This window comes from Chiroxiphia lanceolata, chromosome 3 (assembly GCF_009829145.1).
Source record: "Chiroxiphia lanceolata isolate bChiLan1 chromosome 3, bChiLan1.pri, whole genome shotgun sequence".
Taxonomy (NCBI): domain Eukaryota; kingdom Metazoa; phylum Chordata; class Aves; order Passeriformes; family Pipridae; genus Chiroxiphia; species Chiroxiphia lanceolata.
The window spans coordinates 57213598-57240585 of record NC_045639.1 but is presented as its reverse complement, the minus strand read 5'-3'; the positions used below and the strand labels follow the sequence as shown (position 1 = coordinate 57240585).

General features: G+C 41.2%; 1 protein-coding gene across 10 annotated transcripts in view; it reads right to left on the bottom strand.

The window, feature by feature from the left end:
• The window catches only part of NHSL1 (NHS like 1), a 183422-nt gene that overhangs the window by 31485 nt on the left and 124949 nt on the right, over nucleotides 1-26988 (bottom strand). For 8 of the 10 annotated variants that reach the window (XM_032682700.1, XM_032682710.1, XM_032682701.1 and 5 more), the window contains 2 exons: nucleotides 23478-23630; nucleotides 7765-7892 (listed from right to left, as the gene is read on the bottom strand). In XM_032682700.1, the coding sequence (XP_032538591.1) occupies nucleotides 7765-7892; nucleotides 23478-23630 (281 nt within the window). Of the gene's footprint in view, nucleotides 1-7764; nucleotides 7893-7998; nucleotides 8068-23477; nucleotides 23631-25898; nucleotides 26386-26988 lie in introns of those variants that run through there. The other 2 variants (XM_032682706.1, XM_032682708.1) reach the window with 2 other exon arrangements.

Here is a 26988-nt window from a genome sequence, read left to right as displayed (position 1 = left end):
ACCCAGCAATTTTATCAATGCAACCCTCTTAGAGGACATCAGTATTTTTTCAGGCCTCCACTGTTTCTAAAAGGCTCTAAAACCCATTTCTTTACAATAGGATGTGAATGTTTATCTTCTTATGAGTGTGCATATATAGACTGTTTATACAAGTATACGGTGTAGGCGCACATGGATGTACTGACACACAAACACAAGGGCTTTCCCACCTCAAATCACTCAAACTCATAAAGACCTTTATTAACTTAAGCAATTTGGCATAGAAATGCCATCGCAAAAGAGAAAGCTGCCTCCAGGTCATGCTTTCCCACAGTTAGGTTTAAAAACTGAGAGAGAGAGAGAGAAAGAGAAAGCATGCAAAAGGGTTTGTAAGGAATGTGGCAAAGGGGTGCCAGCCCAGTGTCACAGCAGAGTAATCAGGGGCTGAGGTAAAGAAATACTGCTTTCCTTGTTCTGCAATGAGCTTTTTTCCACCTGAATTGGGGCACCAAGGGAGATACCTCCAGCCTGGTTTTGCAGTTTGTTTGGGGTCAGAAGGAGCTCCAGTGACCTTCAAATACTCTGCTTGGTTGATACCATCAGCATCTGTATCTGTCACCTTCAGATTGTAATGCAGTGCCAGGTCTCAGCTAACATACAGCAATCACAAGGGGTTACTCCCGTATGTCAAGTGGCAGAGACACCGGTTACAAAGCCATCCTTCCTTTTCAAGGAAATTACCCAAGACAAACAGAAGACCTTTTTTTTGTTACAGTATATGAAAAGATAGAAAAACTGAAGAAGTGAAGCACCTACTACAAGGGAATACTAACTATCCAAAGAAATGTGTAACACCAATCACAAATTTTGCAGAATTAAAAGTTGAGAAAACTGAAGACAGATGGTATAAGACGGACAGAAATGAAACCAACCAGTGAGCAAATAACCAACGAGAAGGAACTGAAAACCTAATTGTATAGCTGAGTTCAAACCAGTGTGTCAGCGAGAATGACCTTCTGTCACAAGACAGAAATGTGCACTTTTACAAAATAATTCAATAAAAGAGTTGGAGGTGGTTTTGGGTGTAGGAATAAGTGTTCATGTTTGAATTATAGGTAGATTTTCCATGGATCCTGGAGAAACATAACTGTCTCCGCTTACATCCCTTCTTCCAAAATACTCTCAAGTGATAATAGTATAGGCATGACAAAGGCATACACAGCTTTATTGCACACAGAGGAAAGCAGCAGCTCATCTTTCAGCTTTCTTCAGACGGAAATTATTTACCTCTATAATTAGGATGAAAATCTACAGGGAAAATCCCAGGGTTTCACATATTTTTAGCAAACATTTCCAGATTTACAGCCCAGAAGCTTGCTGGAAGATGAACTGCTGCTGTGTGACAGGAATGTCTCCTCAAGTAAGGTCTGTTACACCAGAAGTAGAACTAGGCAGTACCTTGAGAATATGTATCTGCTTAGCAAAGCTGATCATAAATTCTATGTTCATAATAGAACAGAAAGTACCTGTTCCATTTTTAAAGCATCTCTGAGTCATAGTAACTTTACTGTTTGACTTAAATGGCCAAATTTCTGTGCTACAGGTTGTTACACTCATCTCTGCAGGAAAATTTGTTGGAATTCATTCTTTTTCATGGACATGGTAAAAAGGAAAGGTGGGGTGTGTAAGCAGCATTCTTGGACCCTGCAGTGTTTCCACAAATATGCCATCATCATCATGGCTGGGCTTCGCGAACGAAGATTTAGGAAGGCTCTATCCACATTTGTTACAAGCACGCTGGTGGCTAATGAGGCCAATATGAGATAGACAAATCCGATTGCAAAAGGCACAGCAGAAAGACTCCTTAGGTGGTATATTCTGCAAGACACGATTCTTTCTGTGTTGTCTTTTCTCCTTGAGAGTGAAAGGAAACAGCAGTGTTACAGATAGTGTGTCTCCAGGCCTCCCGATTGGAGGCCAGAGTAGACCAGTTACGTTGATCAATATGGTCGAGGCTGAGATGTTGTTTCAGGGAGTCCTTGTATCTTTTCTTCAGGGCTCCTCTCATGCGGCAGCCAGTGGCAAGTTCACCATAAAGCAAGATCTTGGGGAGGTGGTGGTCCTGCATCCTTGGGACGTGCCCTGCCCAACACAGCTGTGTTCTCAGCAACATGGCCTCAATACTTGTGACTGCTGCTTGTTCTAGAACAGATGTATTGGTCACATAATCTGACCAGTGGATGTTTAGGATTGTCCACGAATATGCATTAGAGGGGAAAAAGCATGAACTTTCAAATGGGAGTTAAAATTAGAATCCAGGAGAAAAATGGTCTATAAATATCCCATAGACAAGCCACATAGCTCAATAAGCCAGAGCCTCTCCAACGCCTTGTTGATATACTGTCCCCCAGACAACTCAGCTGCCAAGATACAACAAAAGGGTTTCACTATCTCAGCACATTCATGCTATTTGAGAGGTCCCAGATGACAAATGAGTTTATGCTATGTATCTTGCAACAGTCTCTGCTTAAATAATCTGTTTATTGTAAATATTTTTTATATTCCAGGGGCTTATACTATACTCTTTGAAAAAAGATGGGACCTCCAAGAGGAAAATTCAATCCATACAAATTCTACTTTTCAGCAAAGGTACTTCAAACTTTCAGTCATGTCATTTACCCTCCCGTCTACTACAACTGCTTATAAAATCATAATTTCTCATAAAAACAAAATAGAGAAAAAAAATCAGTGTTGGAGAGAGCAGCCATACCATTTCAGCTGTCTGTTATGTTTGCCAACATCCTATTTCTGTTTCAGTGTTTTACTAGGTTTGACAGTTTCATGCGCCATTTTCTCAATGCAAAGAGATCAAGACAAAATATAACAGGGAAAAGAAACCCAAGACCCAAACCTGGTCAATTGAGAATGGCACTTCATGTGCCTAATTCAAAACATGGGATTTCACACTGTGTTACGGAACACAGTGTTATATATGTTATGGTTATATATTTACATGAATTTACACTTAACATGAATTAGTCATGTCTTGCTCTGTTTTGTGTCCTCTAGCCCAAGGTCACCAGTCTGGTTCCCCCAGTTTTCATAGAATATTCCATTTTATTACTTCTACACACAGATCTTCAGTTGTACTAGCCAACTTCGCTATCCTACTAAATCCTTCATTTCATAACCATCACTGTCTCAGTAAGGAAGGAATTCTTTTGTCAGCAGAAATCACTATCAAGCAAGTTATCACCGTAACCTCAGAAATGTTCCTTTCTTCTTCCTCTACTCTGTTGCAACAGGATAAAAACTGTAAGAACAGCTATACTGTTTGGAGCTCTAAAAGCCTATCTAGTATCTGCCTTAAAATAACGACTAATCAATGATATACAGGTGAAATTTAAATCAGAGGATGGAGTCCTCCCCCTCCAAGAATGTACCCACTTGCTTTCTAAATCCAGGTAAACTCTCAGCATCCACAAATCCTGCAGCAGCTACAGGGTGAGTATGTGATGAGTGATGAATTACCCCCTTTTCTTTGTTCAAAGATTTTCTGTACTCACTTCCTTAAGCTTTGGCATTTCATGTATTACGAGCTGCTGTCCCAACTCAGTAAACTGAGCGGTATTTAAAAGAAAACCCTTGCAAATGGTATAAAATACATGTGTTGCTTATAAGAGCAATGCCATGCAACTGCAGCAGAGGGATAGGGAGGACAGCTGAGGACACCATCACCACCACCCAGAGGTATCTTCAACTCTGCTAGACTCAAGCCTCAGGGCTCTTGGGCATTCCCACCTCCAAAACTGAAGCACCCAACTGCTTTAGCTCCTCTTAACACCAAGCAAAGTTTTGGATTAGACCTCCTCAAGTCTAATGCAGTTAGCACCGCACTAGTTGTTTTCACTTAATATACTAAACAGTCTCTTGCAGATATTGCAGAGTTTTATAACAGATTAGGTGAGCAGAGTGGCAAAAATATACTTTGTTCCCCCATGAATAAGCAAAATAAATATTTTTTTCACCCAAAGTGTAACAGACTGTATATCAAGGCAAATTTCATAAGCCAAATGACAGGACCTAGGAAAAAATACCATGAGTTTTTGGCACACAAACATTTTCATAGATAGAATAAAGACAATATACTGCATTCCTGAGAGCAGGTACTCTCTAGCTCACATTCGTCAATTAAGAAAAATACATTCCTCCAAACTAGTAGAGGTTTTCCTTGGCTAATTAAAAAACAATGACGCAGCCAATTAAATAAAACACAGTGTCCACTGGGGGAGGGGTTTCAAAGGAGGTAAATGTTAACAGACAAAAAGGGAATAAAAAATTCAACAAAGCCAGTAAATACAGGATACTGTTCTGCAGACAAAAAGGAGTAGAGACAAAAAAATAAAGGAAACAAACCTGGCATGGCACTCTTCTGTTGAGCAGCTGACTTTTTTAATTGCCTTTTTTTTAAGCAGAAAAAAGAAGCAGGTAATGACTGAAGGCTAAGAGCAGAGTAAGACTGCATATATACTAAACACTACAAGAAACATCAAGCTGCAGATATGGCAGCTGGATGGTCCCACTCGTGGGCAAGGTACCTTGTTGTTCCAGGGAACCAAGTTACAGCAGGCGCTAATGCAAGACTGAGAGATGCAGTCTAACAGACTAGACTGTTGAGTGAGACAAAAAGAAATAAAGAGAATGAGTGGTAAAAAGGGAAAGATAAAAGAATAAGAAAAAAACCACACAAAAGATAAATACTGTTAACATACACAATGTATACATTTCAGAACATAAGGAGAACTAGAGTTTGAAAGCGACATTTCAATATATCTTTTACACTGTTAAAACAGAGCAATACTGAAGGACAGGAATAGCTCTCAAGCTGTGTAACCAAGAGCGGTATGTAAGAGATGAGAAAGGAGGAGACTGGTCACAGCACTCAGATGTAAAATCCAGGTAAACCAATTTAATCACCAACAAACTCAATTAGAATCAGTATTACAGTGAAACTTGGCCTGTGCTCCATTAATCTAACTTGTAAGAATCAACATTAAAAGTAAAAGGGTAGTTTCAAGAACTTAATGTTATATCAATTACCATTCAGAGACTTCAACTTTCTATGTTCTCTAATTCTGTTTGCTCACTTTTGAGTTGGACCTGCTTCTCCCTATTGGTTTTCCTTTAGAAAAGCAAATGTTCTGCTTACCTTAGACATTTTCTAAGACTCACACTGAACCAATGTGCTTTGTGGCATGATTATTACCCTCTGCTGACAGACATCCACCTCCACAAAACCTGAGAATGCTTATGGATTGAGGTCTCCTCTCATATCACCTAGCCATGGCTTCATATTGTCTCTGGTGAAGACAGAATATCTGGCTATGGGGTTTTTTTTTTAGAAGCAGATTAAAAAAAGTATGGAAAGACGGTTTCCTTTCTGAAGCCACCATGCGGTAACACATTGTTTTTTCTACAAGCTGGCAATTATATCAACTAAGAAGTAAGTTTCTTAACAGTAAATAGCTATTCATCAACCCATCATTATTCTGCTGTTCTCAAATTTCAACTATTAAGTGCTGCATGCACAGAATTTAAATGTTGGCTTTTCGGCTTTGAATAGACAATAAAGCTACAAAGCTTTCATCTAGTGGTGAGGAGTTCACATTTTGAATCACAGAATTTTTGGTGACCCCAGTTCCACACTGTTACTGAAGAACTCTCCTGACAGCTGAAATATGACTCAAGCAAGGCGTAAGACTTATTAGAATTACTGGCACTTTACCAGGAGGATAATAATTCAAGTTCAGAAATCTGTTGTGGTAAACGTTCGTTTAAAAAAAGAGTAGACTTTTTTGCTGTTACAAAAACAAGGAAAAAAAAGCCAATTAAACAAAGATACTGGTCAAAGGACTCCACAAAACACTGAGTTATACAGCATGAATGGAGAATCATGCTACAGTTTACAAGGAATTAATATCTTTCTGAGCTGCAAGTAAGAGTGGCAGGGTTAAGGTTCTGAGATAATCAGTAACAGTCAAGACTGTCAGTTTGGCAGCTATCTTTCTCCACAGCTCTGAATCATCCTTTCAACTAAAAATATTTAAAGGAACCTATTTCAAATTGAAATGGAAGTGCTATCCTACCCTTGAAGCATACTAGTTGGATTATTTTTTTCCAGAATGCACAGAAATTGTTAGTAACACATTAACACTCAAAAAAACCCTTAACCATGAAAAGGATGACAGCTTTTAGTCTCCAAGAGTCCTCATGCACGCTTATATGCTTTCATTCAAATTGTCAAAGAAAAGTGTATTTATATTTTTTAAATGTTGCATTAGTTTTACATGTGCAGATGGTTGTCTGCTGCACAGCACTGGCCAAGACCAGTCAATGACATATATGTATGCATATATGTGCAGTACATTAATAGCAACAAACAATGTGTTAATACTTTCCCCAGTGGAAATTCTACTGATTTCAGCAAAGTTTTGCAAATTATCATTATAATGCATTCCACAGTATGAATGTGCTTTACATTCTCGGCTCACTGCCAGTACATACCATGCACAGCTAAACAAGATGCTCTAACATTTCCTGCCAATACACAGATAAATGCAATCATCACCTGAATGAGAGACTGTACATACTCCACAACACCTTTTATTACGTGCTTAAAAGCCATAGAGGATAGAACTGAAAAAACTGTACCCTTTAAAGTGTGTTCTCAGGGTCTGCACGTTTTGCTGAGAGACAGTTATTTGGTCCATACTACAGAGGCACATATGGTTTAGTAACAACTCAAAAAAATTAGACTGTGTTACAACTACGGATATCCTCCCACTCTCTAAGCAACAGTAGTTTCTGGTAAACTATTCTAGAATATCTATCTTGAAAATCCCAGGAGCTCCAGCATTTCAGCTTTGGACAGCCAGGCTCCAGTGCATCTTCCTCTCCACTGAGCAGTAATGTCCTAGACCACAACATCAAAGTCAGCTTCTCCTTCAGAGCCCACAGGCACAAGAGGGTAAAGTAAGGACAGGGGAGTAGAATTTCTCTTCTTCTTTAGAACACTAACTCAACTTACTCAACTAGTTCTGTAATTGAAATGTGTATAAATTGATGTATATAGCAATATGTCTTCACAACTTCCTTAGGACTTGTGCTTAACTGTCCCTTCTCTTTGTTTGATTTCTTTCTAGATTCTGTCCCTTCTCTTTTGTTTGATTTCTTTCTAGATTCTAAGTTAAGCACTCTAGGAGTGGAGATGTGGGAATATAAACCGAAAATCATGAATTAAACTGAAAGAAAGCTGACCCAACTTCGTGGGCAATCTTCATTTTCTGGATGCCTTTAGCAAAAGTTGTGATGCATTAGGACAAAAGCTCTACCTAAGTGTATAACTGCCCGTATTAGCAATTCAAAGTGTGCACCTATCCAAGTTACCATTTGGTTATGCTGATGGCTGGTGAATAGTTCTTCCTGCTACTTGAATGTAAACACTTAACAGCTACCCTTGCTAGGGTCTTCCCTCCAGAACATCACCAAACATCTTCCTGCTTTCACATCCTGAACCTGCGACTGGGAACTTTGTATCAATGCATGGGAATAACTGGGATTTTTAAGAGACCCTGGAAGTCAGGTGACCTAATATCACTGTAATTCAAAGGAATAAACATCTTCACGATCTTCTAAAAATCCTGCCTTATTTGAAAAGTATTATAGCAGGCAATTAAACTGTACCAGGCAAGTATTTTTTCCAGCACTTTGCCCCCCCACCGTTACCTTTTGTTCAATTTCTTCATAATCATCCTGGTAACTTCCACAGATTGCACTGGAGGACGAGGAGAAGGTGGGGCCCTGAGAGTAATACTGTGAGCTCCGGTAGCCATCCCGCCGCAGCTTGTCACACTCTGCCAAAAAGAAAGAGAGGAGACTAATTCACGGCAAGAGCCATTACTGTTTATGCTTGGTGTACAAAGCCACTTAAAAATTGAATACTTTTCTGAAGATGTTTACCATGCATTAGCATTGTCTGACCCAAGTAACAGAACCCAAAGGTGTATTTTTCATATTTGTATCTACATTTCCGCCTCCCTCACATGTATTATACGTAAGCCCACATGTAGCGTATTAACCCAGGCAATGGCAAGTGCTGTGGAAAAAAGGGGGAAATAGATTTATTTATTTAAGTGAGGCCTGGCTCAGTGTCTTGACAGATGGCAGCATCTTGCAGGATGGGAGATGGAAGCATGTGAGTAACACCAGGGGTCTCATTTGCCAGGCCGGTAGATATCTCTTATATGCCTTACACTTCAAATGATGTTGCTTGCTACTCAAGCACCATCTGCTAAATAACTTTGGCACTGACCACTCGCCTTCCCGTTAGTGGAAGCGACCACTTACTTTGAAGAGAGGAACGCAAACTACAGGGATCTCAAAATCTCATGTTGCTGCACAGCACATATAGTTTAATACAAAGAGTTTCCAAAGTTCAGAAAGAATTCAGAGCAAACATGTATCCCCACTCGCAATAGCCAAAATCCCAGTCAGCATCTCATCCCCCTCACCAAGTTTTCCACGATCATCTTCCTGCCTCCTAATTGATATTCAGTGTGATTGTGCTAAAGAATAACAGACGCCAGAGCAGAAGGAAAAATTAAATGTTCAAGATGAGGCAACCAAATTCATCAGACCAGTCAAACTGTTAGCTTTACATTTCTAAAGACAGATACTAAAATCTGTTGAAAGATGAGGAATGTAAGAACAAAATTAAATATTTGGTATATTTCTGTCTAAGGAACGGAAATTTCTGCACAATACACAGGCATTATCACAACACAAAGTGCTTTTAACATCTCTTGCTGGAAAAAGACTTTCTGTGATTATATCATCTGTCTGCTTATCTTGATCTTTTGAACATGCCTTAAAATGGAAAACATGCAATGCTTATATGGTGGTCAAGGTTTTAGAGAGGCTTTTGCCTGGCAAATGGTTAAGTCGAGTTACAAGCTGCAACTCCAGTGTACAAGTCCTCTTTTTTGTTCAGATGCTTCTGAGACTGAAGTCTGGAGGACTCCATGCTGATGGGTTAACTGACCTACAGCAACCACAGCTCTACGAGGATTTAATCAGTGTGGACTCCCCTGTATTGCCCAGGCACACTGAGAAGGCAAGCTGACCGTTTGACAACTAGCCATTTCCATCAGCGCCAGACATACATCCTTGCCTGTGTATCAGGGGTCAAAAAGGGCAGTATGGTGTGAACCTGCCAATTCTCTCTCAATTCAAGGACCAAGGGTGGTGGTGGTGGGTTTTGAGATCGAAATCAATTGCTACATCTCAGAAACAGAGGGTTAGTAACCCTGTTTTTACCTTTTTCACATGTGTGAGCATGCTGACACTGCACATCTGGCAAACTGCTGCTGTACTTCAGGAGGGGCGTGAAAAATGACTGTCAGCAATCACAGTAAAACAAATTCCCCCACCACCCTTCCAAATCTGGTACTAGGTGCAGCCAGATCCAGCACATAACACTGACAGATGCGAGCACTCTGATGGGTTGCTTGTTGGTTTGAGCTATAAATTAACAGGGATACGTGGGCTGTGGCAGAATAAGACAGCCCAAAGACCTGCATCAACTTATAGCATGGGGTTAACATGCTAAATTGTCAACTTAGACACTGCAACTTCCGATCAGTCATTAATCACTGCAAACAAACATGAATACAACCTAAGAGGTGTGTAAGGATGCAGTTACTTTTTCTTCTCATATTTAGGCTAAGGCTTAAGGTACCGGCTGGCCACTCCTGTGACTTTCTCATATCAGGCATCATGGCATGCCCCAAAAACCATGGTGGTTTGACCTGGGCTAGATGCCAGGTGCCCATCAAAGCTGCTCTATCACTCTCTTCCTCTGGAGAGAGCTGGACAGGCGAGAGAAAATATAATGAAAGGATCATGAATTGAGATAAGGACAGGGAGAGATCACTCACCAGTTACAATCACAGGCAAAACAAACTTGACTTAGGGGAAGTAACTGAATTTATTACCAATCAAAATCAGAGCAGGATAATGAGAAGTAAAGTAAATCCTAAAAAACACGTTCCACCCACCTCTCCCTCCTTCCCGGGCTTTATTTCTGGTTCTCTACCTCCTCCCTGCTCAGCAATACAGGCAGATGGGGTATGGGGCTTATGGTCAGTTTATCACATATTACTGCTGCTGCTTCCTCCCCAGGGAGGACCAGCATGAGGTCCCTCCCATGAGACACAATCCTCCAAGAACTATCCGATGTGAGTCCTTCCCAGAGGCTACAGTTCTTTAACAACTGTTCCAGTGTGGGTCCCTTTCCACAGCGTTCAGTTGTATAGGAACAGCCTGCTCCAGCGTGGGTCCCCCATAGGGTCACCACACCTACCAGGAAACCTGCTCCTCTCTCCACAGGTCCATAGGTCCTGCTAGGAGCCTGCTCCACTGAAGGTTTCCCATGGAGTCACAGTTGTCACAAGACCCTTCTGGAGGTGACAGGCTCTTCTGGAGCATAACAGATGTGTGTTCTGATACTAATTGTTTGACCTTATTTATTCTCCTGACCAAGGAGGTGAAGATGACAAACAGTGCACTTCATGAAGCCTAGAAGAGCTCCAAAAACTTATGGAAATCAACACTGAAGGTCTCAAGTCCACCACAGGTTCAAGAAGACTGACAACAACAACCTGGAAGCCTATCAAGCTTACAACCTCCATTTGTCCACACCACAAAATAACATCAGAAACTACTGCAGCAACATTGCTACAGCTACAAACCACTAGGAGAACTACACCAACAAAAAGATTATTTGTCCTCAAGAACAGCTTTTCTATTTATGTACTGTCACTGTACATTTTGCAGCACAGCAGGAAACACACACTGTGGATGGCACCCAAGGCCAACAAACCTCATCAGAGGCTTTGGGTAGGTATCTTTTACTTCACATTGCAACAGCCCACAAGCACAACACAAGGTCAAACATTACATCTAACTGAAGCTACTGCTGCTGCCAAACCAGCTGAGTGGCAACTGCTGTTTAAAAATCTTTCTAGCTGGAGGCTCCCCTGCTCCATCTCATTACTATTATTAAACGTGTACATGGTATTCTCAAAGCAAACAGGATCATATTTTCAGATAAAAGGTTTTTATTTTTGTAAAAAAATACCAATGAAGAAGTTAGAAATACTTACTCTAGGAAAGACTCCAGATATGTTCCCTTCTTCCCAGAGGAGCAGTAAATTGTCCTATTCTGATAATCCCAAACAGAGAAGAGCACTATACACTAAGCAAAAAAGTTCATACGCACATTATTTCAGATACATCTGTACTGAAGATGACTAGGTAACAGAAGGATCCATCCAGTTGCAGTTATTAAAAATCTCCAGTTTTAAGCATGTGACATTACATTAGTGCCAGCTGAATCAGGGATATACACATTCTTGATTGCACTCAGCAGCAGGGCTGCCATTTCCCACATTATCCAACATACAGAACTATGCACAGCCTTTCCATATTTCTGTCAAAGAACTGCCAGGGCAAACCTCAGGCAACTGCATTGAGCAGGACACAAATATCTGCTCCTGCCAGATTAAATCTGCAGTATATGCTGCAGTCAAACTCAAAGCCATAATTTCGCATGACTCTGATCTGAAATGTGCAATAATACAATTATGCCCTACATGAACCAGTTTTATTCACATAAACACTGATTATTTTCCCAGGAAGATCAGAAAGTGTCTCTGCCTCAGCAATTTCAACTGGTGGCTACGCTGGGTAGTGCCACAGCTCAAAGGCTGGCTCCCCTTCATCCCCCAACTGTTTCTGGGGCTGAGTGTGAAGGGATGCTGCCTATCATCTGCTGCTCTGCAAGTGCTTTTCTGGTTAGCTAACACTACAGATTAGTTCTTGTTCTTCTATTCTAGTGATACATTAAATTTCAAAGCCTTCTCTGTATTACAAGAGTTGCTTAAAAATTACTATAGTTATACTGTATTACATTATAATCTAATTTATTCCCACTTATGTGGTACAAGTTAAACCCTTCCTAGAAAAGGAAATTTTGCCTGAAGTTGAATTTTGATGTTCACAGGGCGGTTTCCGTTAAGCATGAAGAAAGTGTGTGGGAAATGCAGTCACAAACCTTTTAAAGGCTCCCTCATCATTTCCACAGTTATTAAAACAAGGTTCATGAGATGTAAAACCAAAGAAAATGTGTTAAAGCTGTCAGTGCCCAATACCATCATGTCCAAGTCTCTGCCATATACCCAACCACTCGTGTTTGCTCAGCATTGCAGTACTGCAGCTTTTGCTAAATCTTGGCATCAGAGATAAGTGTGCTGGGGATGTGTGCTGTACATCACCTACCTCTACTCTCCTCCCTCCTACTAAATATGCTGGGCAACAGGCAGATACCAGCAGCACCACACTGAGAGAAAGGGCTCAACTGAGCCAGGTGCAATTCTCCACCAGAGTTTTGAGCTACAGGCACTGAATTCAGGGCTGTTGTGAATAACTCAATCATGTAAAAGCTTATGGACTTTGTGACAGTCAGGCCAAGTGTATGAAAATACCTCTGACATCTCTCAGCCCCGATCTCCTCTCTATTTCATACATACAACTTGCATGTGATTAAATCTGCCCCCGAGCCAGTAATGCACAGTAGCAAGTCTCACACACAGAGGCAATTTACTGCATTTCCAACAACTTGAAACCATATTCTTGCATGGTCATTTGAGTCACAAATCACAGGAATGAACAGAAGGCACAGCATTGATACCTCAGTAATTCGTCTGACATGGTATTACCATGGTAAAGCAGGATTAACATTTACCTTGTCAGACCTACACGCCGTACTGTGCCAGGACAGATGGAAGGCTGGGTTTGCTGGGAGAGGACCAGATGCATTGGCTCTTTTCCTCTCCTTTAACCACCTTTGGTAACATTTTGTACCTGCTGAGCTTCCTAGCAGTAAAACTGGTTGTAGTATTTTGAAGTTTATCTAAAGTAAAATGCATCACCCTACCAGAAGCCTAACTGGTCAGAGGGAGATGGATTCAGTAATTTTCAGAAATTTTCCATGTTTTTTTTTTAATTGTAAATGAACTGTGCAAGATTAGGTATCATTTTTCACAAGCTTCATCACAAAACTACTATTTTGCCAGGATCAAGGTGTCCCAAATTGACTTGGTTGCAGGGAGAAGGGCTCCAGGTGCTGGTTTTCAGGGCCAGACCCCATCAGAATCTGTGACCTCTCCTAAGTTGCAGCCCCAGCAGCAGCAGAGAGCCACAGCCTTCTCCAACCACCCTGGACCAGTCCTCCACACCTCAGGCCTGAAAGTGCAGCCATCGCTCACTACATTAGCCCTAATGAGATTACTCGTGCAAGCAAACACTGCTCACATGACTGTTCAGGATGAGGTCTTAAGCTCTCACAAGCATGTTTAACGAGTTCAGTACAAAAAACCAAACCCACATTTCTAAATATTTATTAGTAACCAGCAAAGGCACTGGTTAAAGAATTAAACTACCATGATATTCACTGGTATAAACTTAGAAACTTGGCATCAAAAGTTATTCAGGCATCTAAACAGCTCGAACTTGCTTGGTGTAACTACCCATCCCATTGGATGGGTCAATCAAAGAAAGCCAAGAAAATAATGTCCTGGAAACATCTGAATTTTCCCTGTATCCAAACCCAGTACCTAGAATTCAAGACTAATTGCTAAAACTCAAAGAGAAGATGCAAGTCAGACCAGGAGCTGCTTTCCAGTGGAGCAGATATGCTGCCTGCCTGGCAGAGCTGCCCAAAACTGCTAGAAGAGAAACTCCTGGGTACAGATGTAGATAGGGGAAAGACCAGCACACACTTCACTTATTTTTACACCACCTCTTGCTGTCTCCTTGTCAGCAAGAAGGGATAAGCGATGAGCTGACAGCTGCATCTGCATGCTTGAAAAATTATGTCAGCTGAAGTCAGGGTGACTTCTTGACAGAGCCTTTCATGTTGTAACTTGTATATTTCTTTCTCTTTTTTATTTTTTCTTCCTTCCCCCCCTCCCCTTTTTTTTGTAGTAGAGAGAGGCTACTAACTGCAGAAGTCAGCTAAACTGTCAACTACAGAAATAAATCTGCTGATTAGTATATTAAAACACATTTATCCATTCATTGCACATATCACTGGAAAACTGCTCTACTCCCCGAGGTCAGAAATCTTTTTTGGTTTTCAAACATGTAGCCAGTTCCTTCTTCTATAAATACCCACCAACATGTTCCCTCCTAAGTCACAACTACAAACACCATCTTACAAGTAGCTTTTCAAAATTTCACCTAAAACCAGACAGATTGTAATATAATATACATCTGTCATAAAAGTAAACTTTTTAAAATGACCTCTTACTTTATAGGTTACACTGCACTTCAATAATCAAAGTATGTACTATATCACTGCTTTTGGTTTTAAAAGAAATTGTTTTCACCACCAGTAAATAACCGCATATCATTTTAATTTACTTGATACATGTTTTGAATTTGTTTTTCCAGTTGAGTTGAGACAACTAAGATCTCATGGGCTTGTGACAGACAGGCGTGGGTGTCAGAAGACCTGGATTTCTGACTCGGCATTACTTCATCCAAGCAAATCACTTTGAGTTAGATCCAGGTAAGAACTCACATCTTACAGACAGACATGACATGATCTAAATTTCACGTATGCGCCTCCTAAATTCAGAGTCCAAGTAGGCATGTACACTCTGCCTGCAGCATATGACTATATAGAGAGGCACCTCAGAATAAAGTCAACTAAAGAAGAACTTGAGATGCCTTAACTCTCATCCTCACCACACCAGTAATGACCAGCACTGAGTCCAATGCCATAGATCCTTCTCATGAGGGGCAGGAGAACATAACAGGGATGTCAACATCTTTACTTCTAAGGTGAGGTGCTCTTCATCCAACAGTGGCTTAATGTTTTGCAAGTTAACATATATTTCAAATTTAAATTCTTTATAGATGAGGTGAGCACAGGCTAAATCTCCAGCTTCCTAATGGAGTGCTCCAAGCATTACATAAAAAGGCTGTCACCTGAAATGTAACAGAAAGAGTTATGCTTTTCTGAGGATCATTCATATGGTCTGATGGTGTGTACTAAGACACTCTGAGCACCAAACTGGGACCTCTTCGAAGAGCACAGTTGTCTCTCAGCCTGCTCACAGCACTGTAGTAAGATGTGGATAAAATCAGGGTAACTCTGGACTACGCTGTTAACTGGGAAATTTCAGGAGCTTGTTAAGAATCATTATGCCTGGGACCATAATTAAAACAGACACCCTAGTTCAAAGGCCTCTTTGGTTAGTAAATCTAACTATAATTACTACCTTTCACTCTGTGCCTCTTTATGGGTCCCTCATTTGTACACTGGGGTTAAGAAAGCACAGCTCTCTGCGTGTGGATGAAACAGACTATATAAAAGCACAGCTGTACAAAGGCAAACTTGTTTCTCCCAACTATATCATGCTAAATATGACTCGGAAAAAAAGCAACGCAATTTAATTCCAATGCAGCAACTATTTTTGTCCCTGGACCTAAATATGCAGCAGACAGCTTGCCTCTACCACTTTACATTCCTCCCAAAAATTCACTCAGCTTGGATCAAATTCCATTTCCTTTAAATGTACAAATCCCCGTTTCATCTGCACAACTTGACTATCACAGAAAGTTTTTCTATATCGAAGCTTTGATATATGTTGTAATGCCACAGCAATGATGCCCCTGTGTAACATCTCAACTGTAACCAATGCTGACTGCAAAGCAAGTTCATGAACTTCAGTTGTGATATATCCAGTGCACCATTTTATTCAGACTCCTAGTTAAACAGGTCAGGATTTTCAAGAGATGTAGTACTGTTGCTGCCCAGCTGGAAAAACTTCTGCTCAACAGCTTTATCTAGGTGCTTTTGTTGGTATCAGCCTCTGCCAATCCAGTTACCTTCCTTATTATTCCCTTCTCTTACCCCAGAATGCACTTTTACATTGGTATTTCTAGATCTTTTATCAGTACACACAGAAAAGCCTAAGACAAGCCCAGAGACAGCAAACACTGGTACCCAACACATTCTCCCACAAACAAGTGCCATATGAGGTGGCAAGTTTTCAACCCACCAGCAAAACTTCATTGTTTACTTCAAGGCCTTCTTATCTGATGAGTAACAAGAAAGGTCTATCAGACTTTTTAAAAGACTGCTATGTATGTTCCCTCTCTTGAATAAGTAGCCAAGTCCAGCCACACAGGTAGCTTTAATGACAGATACTGTCCACAGTTTCCTAGAAAAAAAGATGTCTTGGGCTCCAACAGGGATGAAGGTAACCCTAACAGAGGGCTGCTGGACTCTGTGATGGAGAAGTATATTGAACGGGTACTTCTAAGAAGTCTTACTACTGAAAGTGAGCAAATGTATTTATGTTAGGCCTATCCCCTCCAACACACAGATGTTGACCCTCTCATTGGGAAGCGTGTCCTGATGTGGTAACTGGAGGTTCAGTCAGGCTGGGAAGCCCACTCTTTCAGACTAATTCTCCAAGTTGCTTCAGGGTTCAGCTGTATAGATCATAGAATCATAGAATCAGCTGGGTTGGAAGGGACCTCCGAGATCATCAAGTCCAACCCTTGTAGCAGCACAAGGATAGGGCATGAAAGTGCAACAGTAGAGGGAAGCAAGTACAGTTAGATTTATTTTCAAAGTCTAAATCAGACGCAAGTGTTTAAGAAGAATCCAAACTAAAAGGAACTCTGCCACATGAAAAGTGAAAATACCTTTAACGGGGTTAAGTAAATGCAGACACTCTTTTCTTGGAGCTTTTAAAAAACAAATACATTTAATCTCAACCTTTAAAGTCTCCAGGTAATCTGCATGATTTAGCGATACAGAAAACCCTTCTAATGGCACTAAAATGCCACAGCCATGACAAACTGTATTTGTTAACAAGCTGTCACTAGGGAGTGTTCAAAATAATTATCACCGTTTGTCTCAAATTAATTTGAATTTCTGCAAGTGTGTTATACGACTGCATTTAGTGGTGACAAGATGTCTTAAGTTTAACAGTGCATTTGCTTCCTTTTGCATGTTTGATGCTTGCATTAAAATAGTTGTTTCTTAAGACAACTGAACACACCTAATACAAAAATATGACAGGATTTTTCATTATTTTTTTCTCCTAGGACACTTTATGTTAAGTGTAAAGCTATCTAAAATGCTGCAACTAAGCACATACAACATCCTAATCTAACAGAGTAAGGAGGAAGAAAAGCAAAAAGGAAATCAAATGAAAGTCTGATATTCCTTATGATGGAAGTTGCTTTACCTAGCACTGAAACAACAATGCAGATAGTAAGAGTTCCAATTTATTCTCTCTACTAAAGGCGTGGATCTGACATGGGGAGAGCTTCAATAATCTTTCAGGTATATCTTCCTAAGAACACACATTCGTCTAGTTTAAAAAAAAAACCAGCATCACTGTTATCATATTGAAACAAATTTTTATCTTCTTTAAACCCTTTCACTGGAATTGCTTTCGCTTATGTGTACCATGCAATTAACCTACATATAACTACCCTTTATATTTTTAGCACTTAGTGCTGCACTATATAAACTAAACTTAAAAATAGGGAGCCTAAATGCTTACAAGTAGCTCAGTTTTGCAGCACAAGACCAGCTTTTAAACATGTGCAGTGTAGACTCCTGGTCAAATTTTGTTTCATTTCATTTGAATACTTGCTTTTTGGAATTCCTTATTAGAAAGGACAGTTGGAATATGGAACTTGGTCAAAACTGTAAACAGATGTACCGTGAATTAATTCAGTAACAGTAAAAAAACGCAGGATACATGGGCAAAAGCTCTGGTAGTAACTTGACAATTGAAATTAAAATAATGGGAAATAAGTTGATTTCTATTTTTGGTTTTACAGTTCCAAGTCCTTTCAGGAACATATGGTTTACCCCTAGCCTTTAATGGCCTTTTACTTCATTAAGGTTTCCATTTGGTAGGGATTTCACATCTTGACATCTCTCTGAACCTGAACCAGATCTACTGTTAATATGAAGTGGTTTCCCCTATTTTGCAGCTCTTTAATGAAACATAAGATTATTTTAAGTCCATAATCTTCTCAGCAGGATTATTGACTAGTAGGGCTGACCCTAATATTGCTCATCTGAACAGTGATCTGGCAGATGCACCAAGAAAACAAAGGCTAGACGCATACCTGTCTGGAGGGTCTTGCAGCAAGACATAATAGAGGCTTTATGACTAACTACTTAAATCCGGTTTTATTTGACAATGCTAACCAGATGTCTTCTGGAAAACAAATCAAGTGTTTCAATCACTGCTGCTTAAATACATTCCTTGAATTTGGCCAACAAAGCTAAACAGAAGCTAAAGTCAGCCAAATCCAGCTCTTCTGAAGATGAGATAATAAATGAATCATCACAGATAGTGGAACAACGAGCCCTATATTATGTATGTAGCTTGAATCAACACAATTACCCTGGGGGGTGGGGGGAAGGAAAAAGTACAGGCAGTTGTGCAGGAAGTTTCAGCAGTTATAGTCTGAAAAGGGGTATGAAAGTCAACATATAGAGTGTTCCCACCATTTACAGCTGCACCTTCCTGCGTACGTATCTGACACCTTGTTATCTATCTGCTGGAAAGGACAGAAAGCCTGGGCAGTGACCAGCAGTGTGTGCCAAGACATCTCCCCTCATCTGCAACTTGAACAGTGCAGAGAGTATGTCCACAACACCCTGCAGGAGTTGGCTATCTCCTAACAGCCTGGTATCATTTCAGTCTCACTGTGTTTGCCCTTTAATACAGCTATTATATTCCTGCCCTTTATGCTGTCTCCCAGCTCATGAACAAGTGACAATACACAACAGCGAAGCCTGTACTCCCTCCACAGCTTTTTCTATTTTTAAAGCAAAAGTGCTCTACACTGGTAATTGCAGGAACTGGAAGACAATCGCCCCTTGGAAATTCAAGTCTATATGTCCTGCTCTGGCTCCCATCACTGCAACTGACTTATATCCACATCTGAGGGAGAGTATAAAATAGTTCAAAAAAAGTAGAAACAAAGAGAGTTCAGGTACATAGTAAGAATTTTTTTGCTGTTCCTTCACTTCATCATAGTTTGCAAGATTATCTGAGGCTAATGCATTCCAGATTACTTTAGGCTTTCCTCTTAGGATATTGGACCTACACCTGTAATTAACTGCTAATGCTGCAAACCTGCCCAGGAGGTAAACAGGCACACTTATGATACACTCCAAGCAGTAAAGCAAAGCAACACTACCACACTGCTGTCTCTCCTCCCAGTCTTCATGCTTCATGCCTTATTGACTGTCAATTTAAGAATATAATACAGTTCAGAAAATGAAGATTAGTCTCAATTTACTTTTATTACCAAATATTTGTGTTGCTGCTGTAGTCTACAGCTGTTGTATCTGCACTCCCACCTGAAGATCACTGTACTTCAGGGACTTCCTCAGACAGCGGTTCTTCAAATACAACCATGCAACTGGCCAGATCTGTCAATGCACTTCAGGGATGGGAGCTGTTTTATAATGTTACCCTCTTGACTCTGGTTGAACACTCACTAAACCTCTTGGTCTCATGGACCAAGAACACCACAGGAAACATTGCAGTATATGGCACTTGTTTCTTCAGCACAGGTAACAGCCTGCCTCAAGAAACAATCCCCCTCTGAACAACACTGAACTCACAGCTCTGCTATTGTCCAGACCAGACTCTCGGAGCTGGTCCAGCCACTCCGTAGATGTGAACAACATGAGACTAAACAAGTCAAGCAGTCAGTCCTTCAGCCTTGGAACATAGCATACAGTCCAAGGGAAGAGCACTGATTTGACAATCCTGGCCTCATGCAGAGACTCAGCTCTTCCTTTCCATCTGTTGTCTTCACCTCCTGTTTTCATGACTTCCTAGGAGGAAACAGTGGCATGAAGCAAAGTCACACAAGACTCCTCAATGGTCAGTATAATTTTGTTTCTATTTGAACATCTGTATGTGGAAAAACACCTCCAATAAGATGACCATGAAAACATTAGGAAGAGGCCACATAAGACAGGCTTTCGAGAAAGGTCAGTTTGAGCAGCTTGGCCCTGAGGGTAAGAAAACACGCACCTGGGATGGCACGTGTCACCCCATCTGCTTCATCAGGCACCCCAAGGGCCTGGCTCCTTCCCCAAAGGAAGGGAGAGTCTGTTTTATCCAATGCAAACAAAACAGTAAGGAAAAATACTGTATCTATCACTGCAACCCAAGAACCGCATAATTTTCTAAATGTTTAAATCATATTGCAATGGTACCACGACTATGAAGTGCAGCTGAAAATGTTCTTCTTCCCTAACCATCAGATTAAGCCACTGAGACCTTTAATTTCAAACGAAGTAACACAGCCTGGGTTAAATATATCAAGGCACTGATTTCAGTCAATGACAACTTTAAATTTTAATACAGGTTACATAAAGCAACTTCAGTTCTCAAGAACAGATATACTGTGCATCACAAACTTTTCATCTTCCAGGTGCTTCATTTTTTAATTCAGTTACTGGACAATACTGCTTTTTAAAACTTCAGAGAGCATCTGAGCACCTGCATGCCTAAAGAAGGATAGACAGCTTTACCTCAGTTATGAACACATATGAGTGCAAGATCTCACCACCTATACTTGAAAGTAGCTTCATAAAGGAAAAGCACAGTATCTCCCTTTGATTTCAAAGGGTAAAAGGCTACTTCATAGTTACAAAAAGCTAAAATATCTCCTCATACAACATCTACTGTCATATGCTGCATCCACTTGCACACTGTGATAAGCAGAGAATATGCTTATCCACAATATGTAATATACAAAGTAAAATAATAAACTGCACAAAAATTAATGAAATAATCTTTTCCTCCTCCAAACAAAACATTACTTCCTGAAAAAGCATGCACTGTACTTATTTCTCTCAAGACAGGCTGGATACCATACATTTCAATATTTCTAACCCTAACGTTTTATTCTTAAACCAACTATTTCTTCACTGCTGCACATGTCCACTACTCCATTTCCTACTTACTATAAAGAAAAGATTAATTTTCCTTTAGTTCTACTCCCTTACAGTTTGTGCAAACGCTTTCCAGAGACAAAGGGGATTCATCCCATTCTTTCTGCACAGAGTACAGTGCATCTTTAATCCAATGTTATTCATTCCCCACCACCACCTACTGCCCCATGGTTCACCTCAACTGAAGAATATGAAACACCAAGGAGATGCCAAAATGCAAGCTTCATCATGAGGCCAAGAAATGCAGAACTAAAGTTTCTATGCTAGCCCAATGGTGCTTCTCATGAGACTAGTTTACTTCAAGCTCTTCTACGCTATAAACACATAACATTGAATTTATGTCCTACCCATCAAAAGGCTTTGGAAAACTCTGTCTTTTCTAAAGCAACAGGTAGCAGTTCAGCAGTTGTCACAATTTCAACAGTACTTTTACATTGAATGAAACACTATTCTGGATACAGAACTTTTAACCCAATTCTCCAAATACCATCAGAAGCACCAGTGCCTTCCTGATTTCACAGTGCTGGCTGAAGCAGCAGCAGGGTAAAACTGATAAAACTTTAGTCAGTGCCTCTATTCCTACTCAGAGACCCTATAGGCAAGAATGAAATTACTGCAGTGTTGAATTCATGCTGTAGCTTTTTAGGACAGTTACAGGTCACAGCAAGTTGTTGTTTTAAAACTGCACTTATGAAAAAAATGTGGCTCAAGGAAAGAGCTTGAGGTTAAACAAATAAATAAATCAGTTGCATTCACTAAGTCAGCAGTATGAGGTCTGATAAAGACATCATCACAGTTTCTTCTCTCTCAGTTTCTACCCTGAAAGTGCAAAGCTGAAATTCACTTCACTACCAAGGAATCCTACATCATGTACACAACCCAGTTTATTTAACACAAATGGCTAACTAGTAAGTTGCAGTAATACTGAATAGCTTCTTTTTTATAATGAGCAGCAGCTCCAGAAAAAATCTCAGCAGAGTGAAGTAACTTCAGCTGTGTAAGCTGGGGGAAGCAGTATATATTACTTGGTTTCACACAAATATATCAGACATAAATGTATTTAAATAGAACATGAAACTGCAGTAGATACATTTCTGAAAAAACTCAAGAAAATCAGTGCATAATTTTAGCCTGCGCAGGGTTGTTGTTTTTTTTTAACAGTCCAAAACAGAGAGTGGAAAAAATATTAGCATGAGTGATTAAAGTTCACAAAAGGCTAACCACAACCAGTATTCTTTTAATCTTAAGCAGGTAAATATTTTTATTTTGTAAGGAACTGGTAAGTGTGCCCGCAAGGGAACAGTGTATGTTCCAAGGCTAAGGAGCTGCACAAATGTATTAATCCAATAATAAGTATAGAGGGCACACAGGCTATCTGCTGAGCCATGCATGAGCCAATAACACTGGCTGTCAAGACTCCCCTACTAAATGATAATGAAAAGCACCTAATAAGACACAGTGAAAATCAATTAACTGGGGAAATGGCAAGAGGAATAAAATATGGTGGTTGAACATTTTTCTATTCAGACATACAAAATGAAGCCTTCTTCATGTCTAAAAAGCAGAAATGTCAGGATAAACAAATAAAAAATACAATATTCTTTTAAAAATCAGGTTAACTCTGCAATCTGTAAAGAAACATCTATGTTAACCTTTCCCAGAACACAGACATTCTGCTGCTATTTTAAACTTACTGTCTGCCCCAGGGACAGTCGATCTGCAGGCCTCCCCGCTGGCTGCCTGCCTCCGTCCTCATGGCTGCACTAACACAACACAATGGTTCCTATAACAGACTGTATAGGTACATCCTCAATGAAGGTACTAAGGGTAAAAACTGGTCTTTAAAAATATGCTGCACCCTTCTGCAAGAAACCACTTTTACCACTGGAGGAGTCCTTGCAAGCGCCTTGTTTCCCATTTCCCTTTTCTGCCCTCTGTGCCTTTTCCAACTTCTCACAAGTAGCCACAGCCCTGGGAATGACACTTTAGAACAACAGAAGAAATCTCCAAATGAAACACCCCAGATATGGTTCTTCATAAATGGACTAATTCAGGACTTAGTGATATGGAAGGTACCACTTTGGAAACACGGAGATGGGCAAAAGAAGCAAGCTTTTCCCCTTTTCCATTCTAGATTCTCTTCCAGGTAACACATTTACTTGCCTCTTCATAGCAAAAGCATTTTTACCCTATTCCCTACATTTGAGTTGGTAAATCCTGCTAATGTTCCAGATATGCTGCAGGCAGAAAAACAAATAAACTTCTTCCAAAGCCTGCAGTTTGGATATGTTTGCAAAGACTGTGGCAAAAACTACTGTCCTCCTAGGACATGCCTGTGTGAGTAGCAGCATCTTACCTCTCAGTACTGACTTGAGGTTCAGCTTGGCTTGTCTGTGCAGGTCTTCCACACAAGGTGGTCTTGAGGAGGGTAGGAAGACATTTTCCTGCTGGTGCCATGGAGCAGTATAGTGCACAGACCATCTACTCTCTTCATCTAGGTTGGAAACAGCTGCAGAGAGACACAATAATAAGAAAATTAAATGTTACCGCACATAGCTCTATTATGAAACCCCACATGTAAGTTCGCCGCACATCATCTAAAAATGATGTTTGCCACTGCAGACCCACCAAAATGCTCTCTAGAACCTCACTTCCCTAACAGTTATAAAACAAACTTCCTCTCATTTCTACTCTAAAATTACGTTCTGCAGGAAACACCTTTCCCTCTTCCCAGGTGTACACTTGCTATTTTATTTACTCTGAACTTGCAACTCTGTTTCCCCCCCTCTAGCTCTTAGTCTTCACCAAGGACATCAGTTTTCCCATCCCTGATCATGGCTTGCTCTGTGAAGTGCAAAATAGCTTCCTCTTGTTCAAAGGTGACCCTGGGAATGTGACAGTCGTCATGAGAGATTACAACGGTTTCATTTGTATCGGGAAACAACCTTGTCTGACCTCATGCTTGCTCAAACCAGGCAAGAAGATTCCAGTGAAGCAAATAGATTAGCTACCTTCCTTTGTTATGAGCGGAAAGCAGATTTGAACAAAAGCAACTCCGTGGACAAATACTGCTCAGAGCATAACAGCACTGAAGAGGGATGTCTCTGGTCACCTCTTCGCAGCCAATACACACGCGAAAATAAAATACAGACCTTGTTCAAGCTCAAAGTTCCCTACAGACAGTCTAGCAATGCATCAGCCAAAGCACATATTGCAGAGATTTGTTTATCATTTATGCTTCCCGAGAGACTGCCACTGCCTTTTGTTTCAAGTTTATCATCAATAAAAACTTCTACAGTTGAACAGTCTTATCCCTCCACCCTGCTGTAAACAGAAAGAGGGCAGTTGGAGGTCATATTTTATGATCCCCCAGGCATCCTCTGGCCTTCAGCCAGTATGCTGCACATCCTTGCTTTTTAGCTCTCCAAAGCAGAAAAAGCCGCTACAGCTGTGCTATCTCCCAAGCACCTGCCCTGCTGCCACAGCCCTGCTATCCCCGGCCTCTCTGTCAGCTCTGCATCTTCCCTTCACTTTCTTCACTGCTGCACTGCCTGTAGCATCACTTTGTGAAGTTTGTCTGATGCCCCTGTGGTAAAACTGGGAAGCAAAACAGAGGTAACAGCCTCCTGACATCTGAAAAATTACTCTTTCCTTAACATCACTGTGCATCTGCTGGCATCATTTCAGATGGAAGTAACTGGTATTTTTTGAAGAAAATAAGCTATGCGTCTCACTTCGAAACCTATCTACAGCCTAATGCTCAATGCCTGCTTTTTCCTAAAAGGACTTGGGATAGCGGGAAGGTCCTTATCTACCTCTCCTCACACTTTTTAGATTAGTTTCAGACCTTGAAAAAGGTTTTTAAAGACTTTCAACGTCCTCATCTCTGAGTCTTGGTGCTGCATCCCATCCCCTCTCACAGACATATTGGCTGCAACAAGGCAGATACTCATTCAGTCTGTGCCCACTTTTCCTGTTCTTGCTAACCAGAGGTCAAACCTAAATCACGACAACCGGACAAGTCACCACCTACCTGGTTACAGCATCAATCACCCCGACCTAACAGAAAAAGTGACAGGTAAAGTCACTGAAAGGCACCCTCGCCATGCCCTGACTGAGCAGGTGGGTGGGGAGGAGAGTAAGGCTGGAGGAGGAAGAGGAGGGAAACATCAGCCGCCAAGCCCACCGTCTGGCTGCAGTCCCGCCACACCAAAATTAGGGTTTACTGCTCATGAGAGCAACATCGGTCATCAAAACTACTCAATGGAAGTGCTGTGCACATTTGTCAACTAATCTCTCTAGCGTGATTTGTCTGTCCTTCACGACTTAAATGAAGAATCGTGATTTTGAAAGCCACTCCGAAACTAGAACATCTTTAAAAAACAAACTTCCCAGAACAAGCTTTATGTAGGTACCTCACGGGCACCTGCACAAGCAGAGACAGATGTCTGACAAACCATGAGGACACACAGCCCAACACCTGGGCACGACTGACGCGACACCGGCACACCCTGTCTTGTCACCGATTTCCTCATTTCACACTGAGAACTTTGGCTCCTTCAATATCACCGTGACAAAGCATTTCCAAAGCAACAGTGTCCCAACGCAGAGGTCCAAAAGCCCCTCACAAGGCTGCCTCCACACGCTCCACAATGATCAACGAAGAGAGAAACTTAAAAGAGGTTGCAGGAAGCAGGAGTGAAGCCAAAGGGAACCACACTTTCCTGCAGAAGTGGGCTGCCTCCCGAAAAGATAGGGAGCACATGCAGCTACTTACTCTTTCTCTTGAAAAGTTTCATGAGAGATTTAAGCTTCGTGTTGATGAAAACCACCATTTTCAAGGTGTGGAATTGCGATCCTGGACTTGAAGTCCCGTAGAAAGGAGCTGAAGAAAGGTGACTCCCAGATTGATCCTGTTCAAACTCCACACACCAAATTTCTCTTCTCCAGGTTTCTCCTCTCCGCCTTTCTTTCCTGAAATCACTTTAAATCTGTCTAGACTTTTCTGATGGACGAAATAATTTACAATTCTTTAACCTGAATTCTCGTCCTCACATGTAACCTTGCGTGCTGAAAACAGCCAGTTTTAACAAGCAAAACAGGAGAAAGAAAAAAAACCCAGTTGTTATTCACGTTTGCGCAGGACCAAATATCGGGCTTTCTTGCCGTGCACGCAGTTACTCTGCTCTTGTTCTCCCTCTTCCCTCCGCTCTCCAAGTTCGGCTACTACAGAAAGTCCCGAGCTGGCAGGTGCTTGCACTCCTTCCCATCGCTCCAGCCGGCTCTGCCGCCGGAGCAGCAGGAGACGCCGGCACCTTCCCAGCCGCCGCCCTCCTCCCGCCGCACCTCCCCGGTGCCCGCCGGCGGCGGGGGGGCCGGGCAGCCCCGGCCTCCTTCCAGTTGCAAATGAGAGTTGCATTTTCGTGCAAATCAGGATGCCCTGCTTTCCCACCGCTCCCAATCTAACTCCTTCTCCCTCCCCTCCCCCCCCTCCCCCTTTTTTTATTTTCACCCCCTCGCTCCCACTTTATTAAGGATCAAGAGCGCGCTGGCTGCAACACAGAGTGTCGGTTCTGCATTGCCTCCCTTTCCAGCCCACTGCTCCCCCCACAGTCGCTGTCATTGCCTGGGACATCAGCCCGCTAATTTTACATATTGAATTTCATTCAGTTACCTCCTAATTTATTCTTATTAGCGTCATCTCAGACGAAATACATGGAAAACAAAATCGAGTTATTTCTGGCTAATAGAGGATCTGTTATTCATCAAACGAAATTTGTGCAGGGAGATGAAATAGCCCAGCTTTTTGAGATGAACATTATATCCTCATGTCTTAAAAAAATGTATCTGTACGGAGGCCTACAGCC